Source organism: Nicotiana tabacum, chromosome 18 (genome assembly GCF_000715075.1).
Source record: "Nicotiana tabacum cultivar K326 chromosome 18, ASM71507v2, whole genome shotgun sequence".
Taxonomy (NCBI): domain Eukaryota; kingdom Viridiplantae; phylum Streptophyta; class Magnoliopsida; order Solanales; family Solanaceae; genus Nicotiana; species Nicotiana tabacum.
In genome coordinates, this window is record NC_134097.1 from 80,878,160 (window position 1) to 80,895,807 (window position 17,648).

The window sequence follows — 17,648 nt, forward strand, 5'->3', positions numbered from 1 at the left end:
GGATACGCAACAGCATTCAATTTTCAAATAGCTATAGTTAGAAACAGGTCCATAGTTTCTAATTCTCTAGTCCTTCCTTGTGTTTAACACATCTTCCCAAGCTTCGTATCGAACGTAAATCTTCTGTTGAGAAAATCCAAATTGAATGATTAGGTCACAAGAACACAATTTATCATACTAGTAGAGACAAAATGTTGCATCCAACCCTGTCCCTGTTGGATTGGTTAAATTTGGTTGTAAACTTGAGAATCCTAGCAAGTCTTCGTTTCTTATAGGTTAACTTTTCATGTGGAGTCCAAACAGTGCCACGATCTTAAGAATTAGTGCTACTCGTACATTTCAATTAACCAAAGATCACATTGTACAAAGTAAGGCTGGAGTAATAGTAATTTTGTTTATCATGTATGCAAATAACATAAGTAAAGAGTACAACATCAACAGTGTATAGTTATATCCTGTGCTGACAAAATAATGACACTGGAAATGAGAAGCACAAATCTCTTGCCTCTTCAAGAATCTCCGATCAGACCTGTCCTCTAATTCTAAAACGCAATAGATACTAATCATCATAATGGGTTTTATCAGGATATCAAAAATTCCTGAAAATGGTTAAGACAAGAAGCTTCTTGCTGGGGAGGTAGCTGTTAACAGTCTTCTGATGACTACGGAAATTTCCTTGTCTCTGCCCCCCCTGAAGCTACTGAGCAGCATGCACCATCAGATCTGGAATGGACAAAACCCCCCCTGAAGCTACTGAGCAGCACGCACCATCAGATCTGGAATGGACAAAACCAAGTTACATGATTATTATACTAAACTGAAATTAGGCCACGACTAAGTTTCTTGATTAAATCTGATTTTAACCATTGACTTTCCAGAAATGATTTAGATAAAGCTTGACTTTCCATTTAGAAGCAATTTCAGAGAGCAGTTTAATGTTTTTCTTTGTTAATGCAAGTAACCATATGTCAACACTTGATCCTCGACCATGCATCTACAAAAGCATAGATGGACTGTCCAAAATCTCCCAAAGAGCCAAGAAGTGGGATTTGCTACCAAGAAGTAAAATCCTTACTTGGGCTCCATATGTATGGCGTATTAGAGTATGTGTATAGTACTTAAGGAGTTCAACTGAATTTTTTTTTTTTTGGTTAATGAGTTCAGTTCGGTTGAAGTTAAGTGCAATATATTTGACAAACTGATACTACACTCGATCTTTAGCCAAAAGGCTAAGAAATTATGATAGATTTAACACTCTGAAACAACCAAGAATGATGATTACCAATTACCAGTTAAACGGATAACAGAATAATATATGCAGGAGATATATTATTAGACCTTTTGATTAACAGCCAAGAAGATCTTATGAAAATTGAACATTTTCACAGCGAAGATGTAAAACAGATATTGGCATTATAAAAAAAGAACAGCCCAGTGCACTGAGCTCCCGCTATGCGCAGGGTCTGGGGAAGGACCGGACCACTGTGCACTGTGCACGAGGGTTGTATTGTCCCGAGCAGCAAGCGACTATTGTACATCAATTTTTAACCCCTTTGCACCTGTGCTTTACTTCCTTAATAGTTGTACCAAATAAGAAGCCAAGGATTATTGTACTTCACGGTTTCTTTTCAGGCAAAAACCGTGAACTTTTGCTCCTCTTTGTACTTGATACACTGTTGAACCATCTATTTACAACTGGAAGATTTCAGGATCCAACATTGCAGTGAATTTTTCCTTTTAGATTAAATAAGTTAAGAGTTGTCATAGAAGTATAATATCTATTAGGCTAGCAAATTATAGAAAGCCTCATATGTGCATGATTGGATTATGATGGATAGACAAGAATTTGGTCAAATCATATACTTTGAGAGATAAAAACCAGAAGACAAGTCGAAGAAACACAATAATTACCTAAAGACAAATCAAAGACACACAAAAATTACCTACTCTCAGTTGATCTAACCATGACTTACTAGTCCTTTTTTTTTTTTTTGATTTGTACCTAAAGACAAATAAAAGACACACAAGAGTTACCTACTCCCAGTTGATCTAACCATGACTTACTAGTCTTAGAAGTGACAAGGAACGATAGCAGCACAAACATTCCCATCTTATTGCATGTTTGAGCAACTGAACAAGGGAAAGGGCCATTTCTTCTGGGGCTTTGAAGCAGCGCCAGTTATATTAAAGCAGGGTCAGATTTCTGGAAAAACTTATCAGAAAAAACCAGGATCCATGTCTTTGTCATTCAAGAGGTCCATACTACCCCAATTTAAGAGCAAGTATGAAGCCACGAAACCAAGACCAACCATCCATTAAATCCAATATCAAAAACAACTGCAAATGACGCTATTAACTCCGTGAGGGTCTTTATCAGTTTTAGGGGGTCACATCACTCTCTTTAGTTATCCACATCAAGCTAGCTCATCTGGAAAGAGCTTGACTCTCGGGTTTATTTGGTCACCCCTAAGCTTTGGCTCCCAGATTCCAACTTGCCATTAATAATACTCCCTACAAAATTCTGTATCCTAACTTGATGAGATATAAGTATCAAAGCTATTAATTGAAATTTAATTTAAAAGGAAACAAGACTTAAATTGGCGATACATTAAACTTTTTCCTAAATTTGAGCATTAATTAGTATATAAAGTAATTTTGGTGTTACCAATTTGGTAATGCATCATTACATGTACCAATCGAAGAGAGATAGAAAGAGTTTTTTCCTTCTGAAAGTACACGTTTTAGAAACAATAAATGATGAAAAAAACAGACAAACCAGATCCTATTAGCATATGATTACATACATAATTCAATAGCGTTAGTCTAGAAAGCAGACATCAAGTACAGTAGAGGAAATGGGTGAATAAATTATTTCAATGAAAGTAACAATGTCAACCTCCTTTGGCTTCAGTTACCCCCCCCCCAACCACCCCCCACCCCCACCCCCACCCCCCCACCCCCAAAAAAAAAAAAAAGAAACTTGAATATGAAGTCCACCAGCATCTATGCAATCGTAGAAAAGTAAAAAAAGCAAGTTTAGCATACCAGAAATAATTAGATACCAAGGAGACAAGAAAAACAAGATGCCAAAAACAAATCGAGGAAAGGTTACTTACAGTATTACGCGAACTAATCATCCAGGAACCTGATTTTGACGAAGGAGATAGCTGAGAAGATGGCCTCTGGCCTTATTTATTGCAGCAAAACATAGGCACAAATGCTCCTCAAGACCCAGCAGCTCTTCCAGAAAATTGCTATGTTTCCCGTGAAGTTGCTTCACTACCTCCTGGATAGGGTACCGGTCTTTTCCTCTCTCTAGCGCAAAGCGCACAAGGCGCTTGTAATATTCCACTGCATCATATAATCGGCCCACCAAGCAATTTACTGTTTCTAAGTGATTGTGGAGGAAAAAGATCCCCTTTGTTGCATCATCCATCTGCACCAGATGGACTAGTTCTTTTTTTGCCATTTTTGAAGGGAGGAAAGCAGGGCATATTGGGGCTGCAACAAGGGCGACAAAAGCATGAGTAGCTATAGCAACAGCTGATATGACCACTCCAACAGTAGCTGCAACTAAACATACGACTGAGCCTCTGGTAGCATGGCGGAGAAGTTGGACCTTTGAACGTGACTTGCGTAAAAGAAGGTCGAGCTCACTCTTTAGCTGGAAGTAGCAATGACGCATATCATCGAAGTTATGGGTGTCATGTCCAGGAAAGGGATTGGTGAGGCTGTCAAATTGGAGGAAGATGTCAAACGCCCAATCACATTGAGCTTGTGAAAGGGAATGTCCAGCAGACTCCATGTCCAGGGGAAGGACATCGAGAAGCTTATGAATGGGGGCATACAAGACTCGAGCTTGGTTTACACTTTGAGAGAAAAGGATACAGATACGAGTGGTTTGCTCACTATTGTCAAAGTACTTAGCAATAAGTTGGTTTAGGGCATCTGGTATTATATGCAAAAGTGCCTCTTGGACACACTCATGACTTGGTTTAAGGACATCTTCTAATTGCAGCGGCTCCTCCTGGAACTCAACTTGTGCTACCTCCACACTAAGGTCAGAAGGGACCTCATGGTGGACCTTGGACCATATCTCGCCATATGAAGAAGTTTGAACAGCAAGGGTATATGCTCGTGATAGGTTAACGGTAGGTGAAGGTTGGGAATTTGCTGTGTTATCCTCAACTAAGCCACCTGCAGTTTATTCACATAGATTTAACCTATCAGAATCTCCTACGAGGGGCATTGGAAACTGCTAAAGTTTCACTCAAGCCACATACTTCAATTTTATGCCAATGGAACCATCAAACTTTGGAATATGAAGCAAAGAGTTCAGTTACCAATAAAAGAGAAAGGAGATTGTATGCCATACACATAATTTATAGGGGATGCACAGGTTTATCATGAGTTTTGACAGAAAAAGATACAAAAGTACTATGGGATGAAAGAAATTATTTCTTGTGTTACTATCACCGACCCTTAACACCTCGCTCTTAAGAAAGCAAGGAAACATGCATCTAACTGTTGCCAGCACCATCAGCTCAGTCAAGTAGCAAGCAAAAAATTTGACTTTAGGGGTCCTTATTCTCCAAAAGTTGTACAAACTGGGAAAGAGTGTCATAATATCACAACATCAAGCATTAGATGTTATTCCCAGCAGCTACCTTGAAGAAAGTAATCAACTGAAGATTCAATTTTTTTTTCTTTTTTTGGAATTTCATTAATACCACACCAAGATGGCGTCCAAAAATATGTAGAAGATATTCTAACCATATTTGATACTTTTCCAAAAGGACCATCATATGGAGAACCCACATTTCTATTCATCCATCCCATCCGCCTCACTCAATCCCTTATCTGCCCATTCTAGTCCATACAAGAGAGATTTCTCATCCATAGATATCCAGAAGTTCTGGTTAACCCAATGCAGTTTACAAGTATCAGACTACAAATTGGCCCCAATGTTGCCATCTGCAACACACTATCTTACACGGAATGAGGCTTTTATTCATTTTAATAACTGTAATGCTTCAAGCAGCACAATTTTCAGTTAGGGGTCCAAAACAGAACCAGCCCAAGTGACTTATAGGAAAAAGAAATACCCTTGGCCAAACTGTAATTGCCCCTTTTGTACTCTTACTAAATCAAATTCATAAACATACCTTCCAAAGCTGGAGGTGAGCTGTCAGTTGTTGCTGTTAATGATAACTGCCGCAGACAATGCAGCATTTGTATCCACGGTATAGTACTGGGCACACAGCATAAACAGGAATCATTTGCTGATGACAGGCAGGAAAATTCAATCAAAGAGCCAATGTGCAAGCATAATCTCCAAGAGCAAGCTATAACACGACAGAACAAAAAGTGTGATATAAGTGCTGAATGTTGGAAAAGCAGTAAGTGAGCACGGAAAAGTTCTCCATGAAAGTAGATGAACGCGAAGGAACCTTGATAAAATTTATAAAGAACCTTTGCTTAACTAGCAAGTGAAATAAACATGACTTTTCAACCATGGCATTAGTACTGACGACAAAATTGTTTCAGAAAAGAACTTGTCCACAATGTCAAGACAACATAATTTCTGGTCAACGTGCCCTACACAAACAGGCAAGTCCATCTGCTTTACTCAGCCGTAAATCATTGCAAAAAATTAGTCAATAAAATATTTGGATGCCGTAGCTAGCATTTCTGTTTTATATGTATAAGTGGGCTACACTAGTGATTTTAAGTCTGCACATTTTTATAAAAGAGCAAAGCTGTTTATGAATTGTGCAAAATTCGCGTAATGTCAGGTTATCTTATCAAGATACTTATAACTCCTTTGATCTTGCTCTTGAGCTGTGTTTACCGCGAAAATGGTAACAACAATTAAATTTGTAAATGGGATTCTAAAAATACGTGATCTATTCTCGAGCTAGTTGTTAGAGCAGATGATGCTAAGAACGTGAAGTTTAACGATGAAGTGCAAGCTAAAACAAGGCAGTAATCAAACCGAAGGGGCCTGTTGCCCGGATGCAGAACCGGTCGAAGGGGACCTCGGGGTCGAGATTCGAGTCGAGCTCGAGCTATCGGGGGCAGCCGGGAATGTGATAACAATTAAGGACACGATCAAGCAAGGCTCTTTACGACCGATATTAAGCAATATAGTGAAGAACAAGTAAGAGAACGATAGATATTAAAGTGGCCTCGGGCCAGTGAGAACGAGCAAGTTAGAAAGAAAAGAGAGAAAGATATTATTGCACTTGTAGAGAAATGGAGCAACATCAGTCGTTTACAAGGTAGGGTGAGTCCCCTTTATATAGGAGGGGGGACTCGGCTACAAGTATGTGGAGATTAATTACAAAGTATGGAGATGGGATGGCTTGACGTGATGCCTCAGCATAGGCTCTGGATAGGCCGGCCATGTCAGACTTAGCTGTGTGTCTTGGGAACTCCCCCCTCGCCCGTTATAACCCGCTGTATTAGTCGGAATGCAATATCATTCGGATCGGCTCTTGACGAACCCCGAGGATGAGTCTCGACCTCGGCTTTGAACTTCGAGGGGTATGACCGCGAGACGACCCTATGAGGGGGAACTCGGGCCCCCGGATTCACCGAATACAGATAGTCTCTGCATTTCTTAGAGCGAAGGCGACAATAAGCGATGAGAAATGGTTCTGAACTCCTGCTTCCTCCGGTGTCCTTGTGAACGGTTACGGGCTGTCAAGGCGCGTTACGTGCGCCGTTTCTGCGGATTTCAGCATTGACTGCGGCGGTTGGCCTCCTTCAATATACCCACGATGCTTTTATAAATACTCGCCTCTTCCCCTTCGGACCCCATTTCGCATTCAGAACCTCTTAGTGAAGTCTGTTTCCCCTTGTTCTTTGCTTTTCTTTAGGAACGCAACCCCCCTTTTCTTCTTCTCTCAGATTTTCTCAAGGGTGGCGAATACTTCCACCGTTGCTTCCCAGGAGGTTGCGGGCTCGTCTTCTTCGTTTTTCTCCCAAGGCGAAGTGGCCGCTCCCCCCGTGTCGAGGAGTGCGTCCCAGGACCCTTTGCGATGATCTCCGATTTTAGGGTCGAGAGACCCTCCTCGAAGTCGGGATGCCGCGAACCTATAACTCGATATATCAGTTCTATAACGGATGTCGGGAGAGTGAGGGTCGACTGTTACTGGGGGGATACCGTGCTCGTGGACATTCCCGCTTGGGATGAAGATATTACGGCTCACAAGGCTAGCTTTCTGAGCGTGTACACCTACCCCTTTACTTTGGGACCGGTGGGGTCGTCCTCGCCCTCGATCGACCTTGTGATTCTCGACTTCTGCCGGAGCTACCAGGTGACTCTAGGTCAAGTTCATCCTTCGTTCTGGCGTGTGGTTTATATGATCAGGCATTACTCGAGCATGATAGAGGGAATGCCTTTCACTCTGAATCATTTGGTCCGGATGTACAACCCTCGTCTCCTTCGCGGGGGCTTAATCAAGCTTCGCTGTCGAGCCCCGAGATCCCTTTTCGCCTGCACCGAGGTATCCAGGGACGACAGGTGGTTAAATCGGTTCGTCCGAGTGAGGACGTTTGATCTGATCCCAGTGGAAGGGATGTCGTTCCCTAAGAAGTGGAACGTCGGGCGTAAGTGAATGAAGAGCCTCTGTCTCCTTTTGGTGATTTCTCCTTATGTATCTAACTCTGTTTTTCTCGTCTTTTCAGCCGTAGCGGTCTATCCTGGCGCGGTGTCGGATCTTCAGGGTTGGGTTGGCCGTTTATACTCGGTCTGCCTGTATACTGATCGTGCGTGGCGGGATTTATCCCGAGCCCGTTGGGAAGCAAAAAACCATGGTAAGCCCTAAGCATTGATGCATCCGCATATTTTGGCGCAGCTTGCTGCTAGCTGCTCTTTCCTTTTTGTGCATTTGACCCCTGCATCTATGTAGGTCTGGGAGGAATCCTACTGATAGGGGAGGTACCGTCCGTTGGAGGGGACATTCTGGTGCTTGACGAGGAGAAGAAAAAGCAAAGGGGCGTATCGGCTGAGCCACCGAAGCCCAAGAGGACCAAAGTGGAGGATTCCAGGGCTGACTCATCAGTTCCGACCTCCGGGGCGGCGAGAATTCCTCGTGCTGAAGGTGAGGGAGAGAGCAGCTTCCCGACACCCCCTGAAGAGCGTTTGGGATCGATTGCTCCTCGGGCTGAGGGGATAAATGCTTCCGGACAGGAGTCTGATGCTGGCGCGACCCGTCTTTATGGTGGTGAGGCAATGGATGGGGTATCGAGTACCGCCCTTGACTTGGTAGGTGGCCGGAGTCCTCTTCGAGCCGGGCCGTCCTTAGCAGGCAGTCTGGAGAGGCCTCGATCTAGGACCCAGGATGAACGGGAGGCGGACATTCTAGCCGACCCTGTTGGCCCGTTGGTTATTGTTGATTCTTCAAAGGGGGAGATCCTTCCATCTTCCGGAATGCAAGACGACTCTCGCAAGGATCCTTCCGAGGCGGAAGTATTGATCAAAGGTGGAGACGTGCTCGAGAGGCCGGCGATCATTCCTAAGGGTAGCTCCGAGATCAATGCCTCATTTATATTTGGCGAGATAGGCAGGCTTTGTGAGCGGGTAACTCCATCTAGCCTCATTTGTTGCTTCGGGCTGCTCCGACCCTTATTCTCTTAACTTTTTTGTGCGATTTTAGGCCAAAGCACTTTATAATCAGGCCCTCGCCCAGTACCAGGATGAGGTGAGCCGTCGCGAACGTGAGAAAGCCTTTTTCACCGAACAGGTTATTCATCCCCTGTTTTTACTATCATTTGAGCTTTTGTGAAATTTTATTGCTTTTAACCCCTTGGGCCCTGATTTATGCAGTTCGAGAAGGAGAACGCCTTGCTGAGAGGGGAGCTTCGGGCCAGGGATGCTGAAATCTCCGAGCTTAGTCGGCATGTGGACGAGGTGGTTTCTGAAAGGGACAGCCTCAAAAGGAGAGTCACCTCGACTGAGCGTCAGCTCCAGGAGGCAAAGGATGACAGTGGCAAGTATAAGAGCCTTTTTTCCGAGCTGGTGGCTGCAATGCTTCGGATCAGAACAGAGGTCGAGGGGCTTGTATCTTTGCATGGGGGAGGAGCGGTTGCCGCAGATTCTTGTGTTGAGAGGACCTTTGAGGGGGCAGACCCAACTTTACCTCGAGCGGCGGATCGTGCTTGGCCGGACTCCCGAAGGCTGACCATCGAGGGCGCATTGGAAGGCAGCTCGAGCGGTGTTAAAAATGGGGGTGGATCCCCGGAGAGAGGGGACGCCATCTAGAAGGGGCCGTCAGGGGATTCGTAATCGCCTGGATGCAACCTTTGAGGCTGCCGGTTCGGCAATAGATTTAGGCTATGTTGTTTGATCTCCCTGTCTATATAGCACTTTTACTTTGGCATATGTATAAGGAGAAATCTCGTGTCTTTGTTTCCCTTATTGGCAAAAGAAATTTGGACCCGCAATATAGCTTTGTGGCCCGTTTAGGCTAGTTCGGAAATTGTCACATGGCTGGTTGACACGGCCTCTGACGTGAATCGTCGTGGGGGTCTCGCGCTTTTTCCCGGCCGTGTTGAGTCTCCGGGTCAGGTCTGTCCCGAGCTTTACTGATTTCCGCTTTCCTGCGCGGTCGGGCGATGATGGTTCTTGTCTCTTACCCTTGGGCATTCGTTGTTTTAACTATTTTGGGTCCAGTCTCCTAGTCGCGTTGCGACTCGAGCTTTAATTGACCCTCAAGCTTTTTCCTGCCTGCATGGGCGGCAACGATGGCCTTCTGTGCTTCGGGTCGAAGTGACCTTATTGGTGCGTGGCCCAGATGCTCATTCGGCTGGTTGACAGTGGCAGTTACGCCGTGCCCTTAGGCACGTTGCAGTTTAATTATTTCGGGTCCAATCTTCGAGTCGCGTTGCGATTCGAGCTTTAATTGACCCTCAAGTATTTTCGAACCGGTGATTGCGCCTCTTACGTTGTTTTGGTCGTTGAGACCTTTTGATATGTGGTCCGGAGGCTTGCTTAGCTGGCGACAATGAATCTTACGCTGTTTTTGCCCGTGAGCTTTTTTGTAGGCTTTGTTTTTCGCCCGTTAAGGTCTTTCGAAATAGTTTTGCCTGACCCGTCGTCGGTTCTGGAAGAACCTCGATTTCAAGTCGTTGTCGGCGATGTTTTGAGCACCTCGGAAGGTTCATAGCTCGTAGGTCGAGTAGATCGACGCTTTGCGATTTGGAGCCGACGTGGTCGGAGCTCGTTTTTGCCTGTTGAGGGAAGCCTGTTTTAACCGGTTCTTTCCGAAGTATATTCGGAGTAGTGGCCTGCGATTTTGTTTAGCGACAGTCGGCCGTCCCCGAGTCGCGTTATTTTGGCTGTAGCCATATTTTGATCCCGAGCGATAGTTTAAGCGTCTACACCGAGGGTATACCCTTTAGGGATTCTTACAAATGCGACGTATAGCTTAAACTTCGGGATTTTCATGCCTGTTGAGGTCTTACAGTTTGTCATGCCTATTGAGGTCTTACAGTTTGCCATGCCTATTGAAGTCTTACAATTTTTATTGTAATGTAGGATTGGTCTGGTTACGCCGAGTCTGCCCGCTAGGGGTCTTACAGTTTCGAGTTTCCCAGCGTATGGCGATTAATGACAGTCTTCGAGTCATCGAGTTTGTTTAAGCTTGAAGACCACTTCTCGTGAGCTCGGAGTTGCCTTGCGGGGGCTTTATGAGCCCGTAGTTCCGACCCTAGGGTCGTGCGGGTGTTGAATTGCTGACGCTAAGTCTCCAAGTATCTCGGGAAGCGTTTGATGGGGAGGCATTCGCTGCGAGCACATTGAAATTCTCTTTTCTGAAGTATGAAATGTTGAAATATATTCTTTCATTGCTTGGCGTAAACATATATTGTTTCACTGTCGTGAGCTCGGCCCGCGCGAGCGCGGTTCCTCGGGCTATTTGGTCCGGTACATTGCCTCCTATTGGAGCCCCGTTCGCCATTTTTCCGAGGCCGGGCCGACTGCAAAGGGAGTCCCATAGGCTCTTTGAATCCTTAATTAGGGAGTGTGTGGACGTCGCCTCATTAAAAAACCTTGCCGGCAAGGAACCTGCTTCGGGATAAAAGCCTGGTCGGAGAAAAAAGAGTGCGACGTTTGCTCGAGGATTTTTGTAGGGTTTCACAACCGGGCGCCTTAACAGTAATATCGTTTGAGCATCGATACATTCTAGTTGCTCGGAAGCTACTCGCCCTCCATGGTGCCAAGCTTATAGGAGCCTTTGCCAATTATCCCAAGGACACGGTACGGCCCTTCCCAATTTTGGCCCAGCTTCCCTTCATTAGGGTTCCGGGTGTTGAGAGTAACCTTCCTTAAGACCAAGTCTCCAATTCCGAAGTATCAGAGATTCGTTCTCCTATTGTAGTATCTTTCGATTCTTTGCTTCTGGGCAGCCATCCGAACCAGCGAGGCTTCCCGTCTTTCATCGAGCAGCTCGAGGGCCATTGCCATGGCTTCGTTGTTTGATCCCTCATTAGTGTGCCAGAATCTGGCGCTTGGTTCCCCGACCTCCACTGGTATCAGCGCTTCGGCGCCATATACTAGAGAGAAGGGCGTCTCCCCGGTGCTTGATTTTGGAGTCGTCCGATATGCCCACAGCACCTCGGGTAGTGTTTCTCTCCATTTTCCCTTGGCGCTCTCCAATTTCTTTTTCAGGTTTTGAATGATGGTTTTATTCGTAGATTCGGCCTGGCCGTTTGCACACGAGTGGTACGGCATCGAAAGGATCCTTTTGATTTTGTTATCCTCAAGGAACTGTGTTACCTTGCTCCCAACGAATTGCCTCCCATTGTCGCATGTTATTTTGGGTAGGATCCTGAACCGGCATATGATGTGCTCCCATATAAAATTGATGATTTCCTTCTCTTTTATTTTCTCGAAGACCTGCGCTTCCACCCATTTTGAGAAATAATCAGTCATAAACAGAATGAATCTAGCTTTACTTGGCGTCGTTGGCAAAGGGCCGACGATGTCCATTCCCCATTTCATGAATGGCCAGGGCGATAAAACGAAGTGTAGTTGTTCGCCGGGTTAGTGGATCATGGGAGCGAATCTCTAACACTTGTCGCATTTTCGGACGAATTCCTTGGCGTCTTTTTCCATGCTATCCCAATAGTAGCCCGCTCTGATCACCTTTCGGACTAGGGAGTCAGCCCCGGAGTGATTTTCGTAGGTGCCCTCGTGGATCTCTCGGAGCACGTAATCTGTGTCGCCCGGTCCCAGGCACACCGCCAGGGGGCCGTCAAAAGTTCTCCTGTACAGAGCCCCATTTTCGTCGAGCGAGAACCGGGCCGCTTTGGTTCGCAGGGCCCTCGATTCTTTTGGATCCGCAGGTAACTTCCCGTCCTTTAGATAAACGATGTATTTGTTTCTCCAATCCCATGTCAGGCTGGTGGAGTTAAGTTCCGCGTGACCTTCCTCGACCACGGACTTGAATAGTTGGATGATAGCTCCCGGGAGCAGGTCTTCCTCTTCAGCAGAAGACCCCAGGTTCGCGAGGGCATCGGCTTCGCTATTTTGCTCCCGGGGTACATGGACTAAGGTCCATTCTTTGAAGCGTCGTAACATGACTTGGATTTTGTCCAAATACCTTTGCATCCTGTCCTCCCGGGCTTCATAGCTTCCGTTCACTTGACTTACTACGAGGAGCGAATCACATTTTGCCTCGATAATCTCGGCTCCCAAACCCTTAGCCAACTCTAAACCTGCAATCATAGCCTCATACTCGGCTTCATTATTAGTTAGCTTTGTGGTTTTTATGGATTGTCTAATTATGCCGCCGACGGGCGGCTTTAGGATTATACTGAGTCCGGATCCTCTGATGTTTGTGGCACCATCCGTGAATAGGGTCCATACCCCGGAGGGCATGCCGAATTTTAGTAAAAGTTCCTTCTCTACCTCGGGGACGAGGGATGGCGAGAAATCAGCCACGAAATCCGCCAGGATTTGGGACTTGATGGTCGTCCGGGGTTGATACTCGATATCGTACCCTCCGAGTTCGATGGCCCATTTGGCCAGTTGACCCGATAACTCAGGTTTGTGCAATACGCTCCGAAGAGGATAAGTCGATAGAACACAAATGCGGTGGCACTGAAAGTAAGGCTTCAGCTTGCGCGAGGCGCTTATCAGTGAGAGAGCCAATTTTTCCAGATGGGGGTACCTGGTTTCGGCGTCCCCCAAGGTTCGGCTTACATAATACACAGGAAATTGCGTACCTTGCTCTTCTCGAACTAGTACGCCGCTTACCACTATTTCGAACACGGACATGTATAGGTATAGCGTTTCATCCTCCTTGGGTGTGTGCAGCAAAGGCGGGCTAGACAGGTACCGTTTCAGTTCTTCCAGGGTGTGTTGGCATTCCGGAGTCCATTCGAAGTTGTTCTTTCTTTTGAGTAGGGCAAAGAAATGGTGGCTTTTGTCTGACGATCTTGATATGAATCTGCCTAGGGCCGCGATCCGCCCCGTCAGCCGTTGGACGGCTTTCACGTTGTTCACCACTGTGATTTCTTCAATGGCCCTTATTTTGTCGGGGTTGATCTCGATCCCCCTGTTTGAGACCATGAAGCCCAGGAATTTGCCCGAGCCTACTCCGAAGGCACACTTTTCGGGATTGAGCTTCATGTTGTAGCTTCTGAGGATGTTGAAAGTTTCCTGCAAATGGGTCAGATGGTCCTCTGCGCGCAGGGATTTGACTAGCATATCATCAATACATACCTCCACTGATTTACCTATTTGATGCTCGAATATTTTATTAACTAGGCGCTGGTATGTTGCTCCCGCATTTTTTAGCCCGAAAGGCATTACGTTATAGCAATATGTACCATATTTCGTGATGAATGAGGCCTTTTCCTTATCCTCGGGGTTCATCTGGATTTGGTTGTACCCCGAGTAGGCATCGAGGAAGATGAGGGTCTCGTGGTCGGCCGTACCATCGATCAGACGATCGATATTAGGCAGCGGGAAGGAATCTTTGGGGCACGCTTTGTTTAAATCTTTATAATCTACGCACATCCTTAGCTTGTTCCCTTTTTTCGGTACTACCACTACATTAGCTAGCCATTCGGGATACTTTACCTCCCTAATGGATCCGATTTTAAGAAGTTTCGCTACCTTCTCTTTGATGAAGGTGTGTTTTACCTCGGACCGCGGTCTCCTCTTTTGCTTCACGGGTTTGAATTTGGGAGCGATGCCTAGCCTGTGGGAGGTTATTTCCGGTGGAATACCTGTCATATCTAGGTGGGACCAGGCAAAAAAGTTGATATTGTTACTAAGAAATTGAATAAACTCTATCCTGAGTTCGGGGGTCAGCCCCGTTCCCAGGTATACCTTGCGATCCGGGAGGTTCTGGATCAAAACGGTCTGCTCCAATTTTTCGACTATTGACTTGGTTGCATCCGATTCCTCGGGGGCGACGAAAGTTCGAGGGGCGAAGAAATCTTCCTCGTCATTTCCGAGGGTCTGCACGCTTCTCCCCTCGTCTGAGGCCGGGTCTGTGGGGGTTGGCGCCTCATGGTGGACCGCAAGCATTTCCCTCGCCGCCCGTTGTTCTCCATGTATGGTCATGATGACGTCCCTTGTGGGAAACCTTATCACCTGGTGCAAGGTCGAGGGCACTGCCCTTATGTTGTGTATCCAAGGCCTGCCGAGTAAGCCGTTGTATCTCGTGTCGCCGTCGATGACCTGAAACTCGGTGTTCTGGGTTGTGCCAGATGTGTTGATCGGGAGGGTGATCTCTCCTTTCGTTTCTTCTCTGATCATGTTGAAGCCGCGGATGACTCGAGGGATAAGAACAACTTGACTGAGCAGCCCCAGCTGTTCTACCACTTCTGACCTGATTATGTTGGCCGAACTGCTCGGATCTACGAGCACACGCTTTATCCTGGTGTTGTTTAAGAGAAACGAGATCACTAGCGCGTCGTTATGCGGTTCCATCATGGCTTCGAGATCCTCTTTGCTGAATATGAAGGTTTCTTTGGGTAAGCGTTTTCGGGCTGGTCCCTCTTCTGTAGCGGATGTTTTCATTCGTTTGGACATGGGTCCCTGGAGATCGTTGGTTCCCCCAATAATCATGTGGACACTATGTTGGGGATCCCTCCACTCCGCTCGGGTTGGACCCGGCGATGTACCGGATTCTAGGTTAGTCGCGCCCTTTTCTCTGTCGCTTTTGAGGTTCCGACTTCCCATTTCACTAGCCGAGCCAGGCGTTCTGCCCTGAAAGTGAAGATCTTGGACAAGAAAAAGTGTGAAAGATAACTTGCGTTTTTGCAACAAAACTAGCAAGAAAATAATCACTATTATTTTTAGCACCAAGATGGGCGCCAAACTGTTTATCGTGAAAATGGCAACAACAATTAAATTTGTAAATGGGATTCTAAAAATACGTGATCTATTCTCGAGCTAGTTGTTAGAGCAAATGATGCTAAGAACGTGAAGTTTAACGTTGAAGTGCAAGCTAAAACGAGGCAGTAATCAAACCGAAGGGGCCTGTTGCTCGGATGCAGAACCGATCGATGGGGACCTCGGGGTCGAGATTCGAGTCGAGCTCGAGCTATCAGGGGCAGTCGGGAATGGGATAACAATTAAGGATATGATTAAGCAAGGCTCTTTACGACCGATATTGAGCAATATAGTGAAGAACAAGTAAGAGAACGATAGATATTAAAGTGGCATCGGGCCAGTGAGAACGAGCAAGTTAGAAAGAAAAGAGAGAGATATTATTGCACTTGTGGAGAAATGGAGCAACATCAGCCGTTTACAAGGTAGGGTGAGTCCCCTTTATATAGGAGGGGGACTCGGCTACAAGTATGTGGAGATTAATTACAAAGTATGGAGATGGGATGGCTTGACGTGATGCCTCAGCATAGGCTCCGGATAGGCCGGCTTCTGTCAGACTTAGTTGTGTGTCTTGGGAACTCCCCCCTCGCCCGTTGTAACCCGCTGTATTAGTCGGAATGCAATATCCTTCGGATCGGCTCTTGACGAACCCCGAGGATGAGTTTCGACCTCGGCTTCGAACTTCGAGGGGTATGACTGCGAGACGACCTTATGACAGGGAACTTGGGCCCCTGGATTCACCGTATACAAGCTGGTAACCACTAAGCACTAAATAATATTGAAAATATAATCACCAAGCACTACCTATTGATAGAGGGGAAGATGGCAGAGTTACTCAAGAAGCTCAAAGCTTAAGAATACACATTATAATTGCAGCCTTGCAGGTCAGGTAGGGAAATGGAGAACTCCATCATAGCTTCTCAAGAGTCACAAAGAAGGCGATGAGGAGATAGCTCTCTTAGTAACAACTGAAGGTAACATTCCACAGCCTCTCTTAGTATTTCATGAACGAGTATTTTCTAAGAAATCAACACATAGTTCAGTGATTTTAGTGATACAAAAAATAGTTCTTTTTCAAAAAAAAAAAAAAGATACAAAAAATAGTTTTGTGACTTATACTGTACAACGGGTAAAGTTCACGGACGGCTTATTTCCATTTCATCCTAAACTAGCAGCAACAAAAAACCTCCTCTTGGTTCTTTTTCTTCCCTAATAATTGCTCAGCAAATTATTGAGTTGCAATCAAGTCCTCCTAGCTCAACATACTACTTTTTTCTTTTACTATTTTTTTAGCTGCATTCCCCACAGAAAATGTAGAAACTGTAACAATAAGCCTTACTATGCTTTACAACAATTTCCAGTAATTACTTAACATACCACACATTCCCAATGATTCGCATAATAATCCCACCCCCCAACTCAAAATTTGAAATTAGCATTACTGCAAAAATTAGAAATTTTATAGCTTTTCTAACAAAGAGGATAAAAGCATGACTTTATATAAAAAACGAGAGAAAATAAAGGGCAAGAATAAATATTTACCCAAAAATTGACCAAAAGCTTTAATCTTCTTGCACAAGCTGTTTGAGTCGGGCTTTGATATAATCTTTTCGGGCCTTAGCGCGGGCTTGTTGAGGGGCAATATTGGAAAAGGAAAGATAGGCACCGGCGGCGATGAGGATAGCACCGGCGGTGACGCCGCAGAGAGTGAGATTGAGCTGCTTGGGGGTTCGTGGGTAGGACCAAAATACCATTTTTCTTTGGAGTATACGTGTATTTAAAGGGGAAGAGGGAAATGGGGAAGAAGATTAGTGAAAGAAACGGGAAGCTGGTAGAGTATCGAGAGAAACATTTGTCGTTTGACTTGTCTTGCTTCTTGCTAGGGAAGAAACAGAAATTAAAAAGAAAAGAAATTCGATGAAAATTATTTTGACCCCCCCCCCCCCCAACATCCTTTTAAAAACCAACTATTAAACAATATTCATTTTGCTCCTCAAATCTCAATTGTATTTTTAAATAGGAAAATTTCACATAAGAACAACTAGCATCATTACTTTTCAATTTTATAGCTCATATTTCTATTTACAATCAACTACCCCAAAAATAGGCTAAGATTCAATATCCAATTCTAATAAATTCTCGAAATTACTATTTAATTTTTTTTAAAAAAAGATTGCTCAAGCTTTTAAGTTAATTTTGAATCAGCAACTGTAACTCAAATATTAGTTCAACAAACCAAATCCATTTGAATGGTGAAAATCATATTTTTAACAAGTTTAAATATGTGGATTTAGAT

General features: G+C 45.0%; 1 protein-coding gene across 2 annotated transcripts; it reads right to left on the reverse strand.

The window, feature by feature from the left end:
* Nucleotides 1–313: 313 nt before the first annotated feature.
* Nucleotides 314–17,247, reverse strand: LOC107832053 (UPF0496 protein At3g19330). Of its 2 annotated transcripts, none has more exons than XM_075237018.1 (4): nt 16,895–17,247; nt 5,166–5,251; nt 3,117–4,197; nt 314–776 (listed from the first exon to the last, which is right to left on the reverse strand). In XM_075237018.1, exons 2-3 carry the CDS (start codon nt 5,230–5,232, stop codon nt 3,134–3,136), a joined length of 1,131 nt encoding a protein of 376 aa, XP_075093119.1. In that variant the 5' UTR covers nt 5,233–5,251; nt 16,895–17,247; the 3' UTR covers nt 314–776; nt 3,117–3,133. The 2 variants fall into 2 exon arrangements, with proteins under 2 accessions (XP_075093119.1, XP_075093118.1); XM_075237017.1 differs by having other exon boundaries at nt 5,166–5,345; nt 16,895–17,246.
* Between the last annotated feature and the right edge of the window lie 401 nt (nt 17,248–17,648).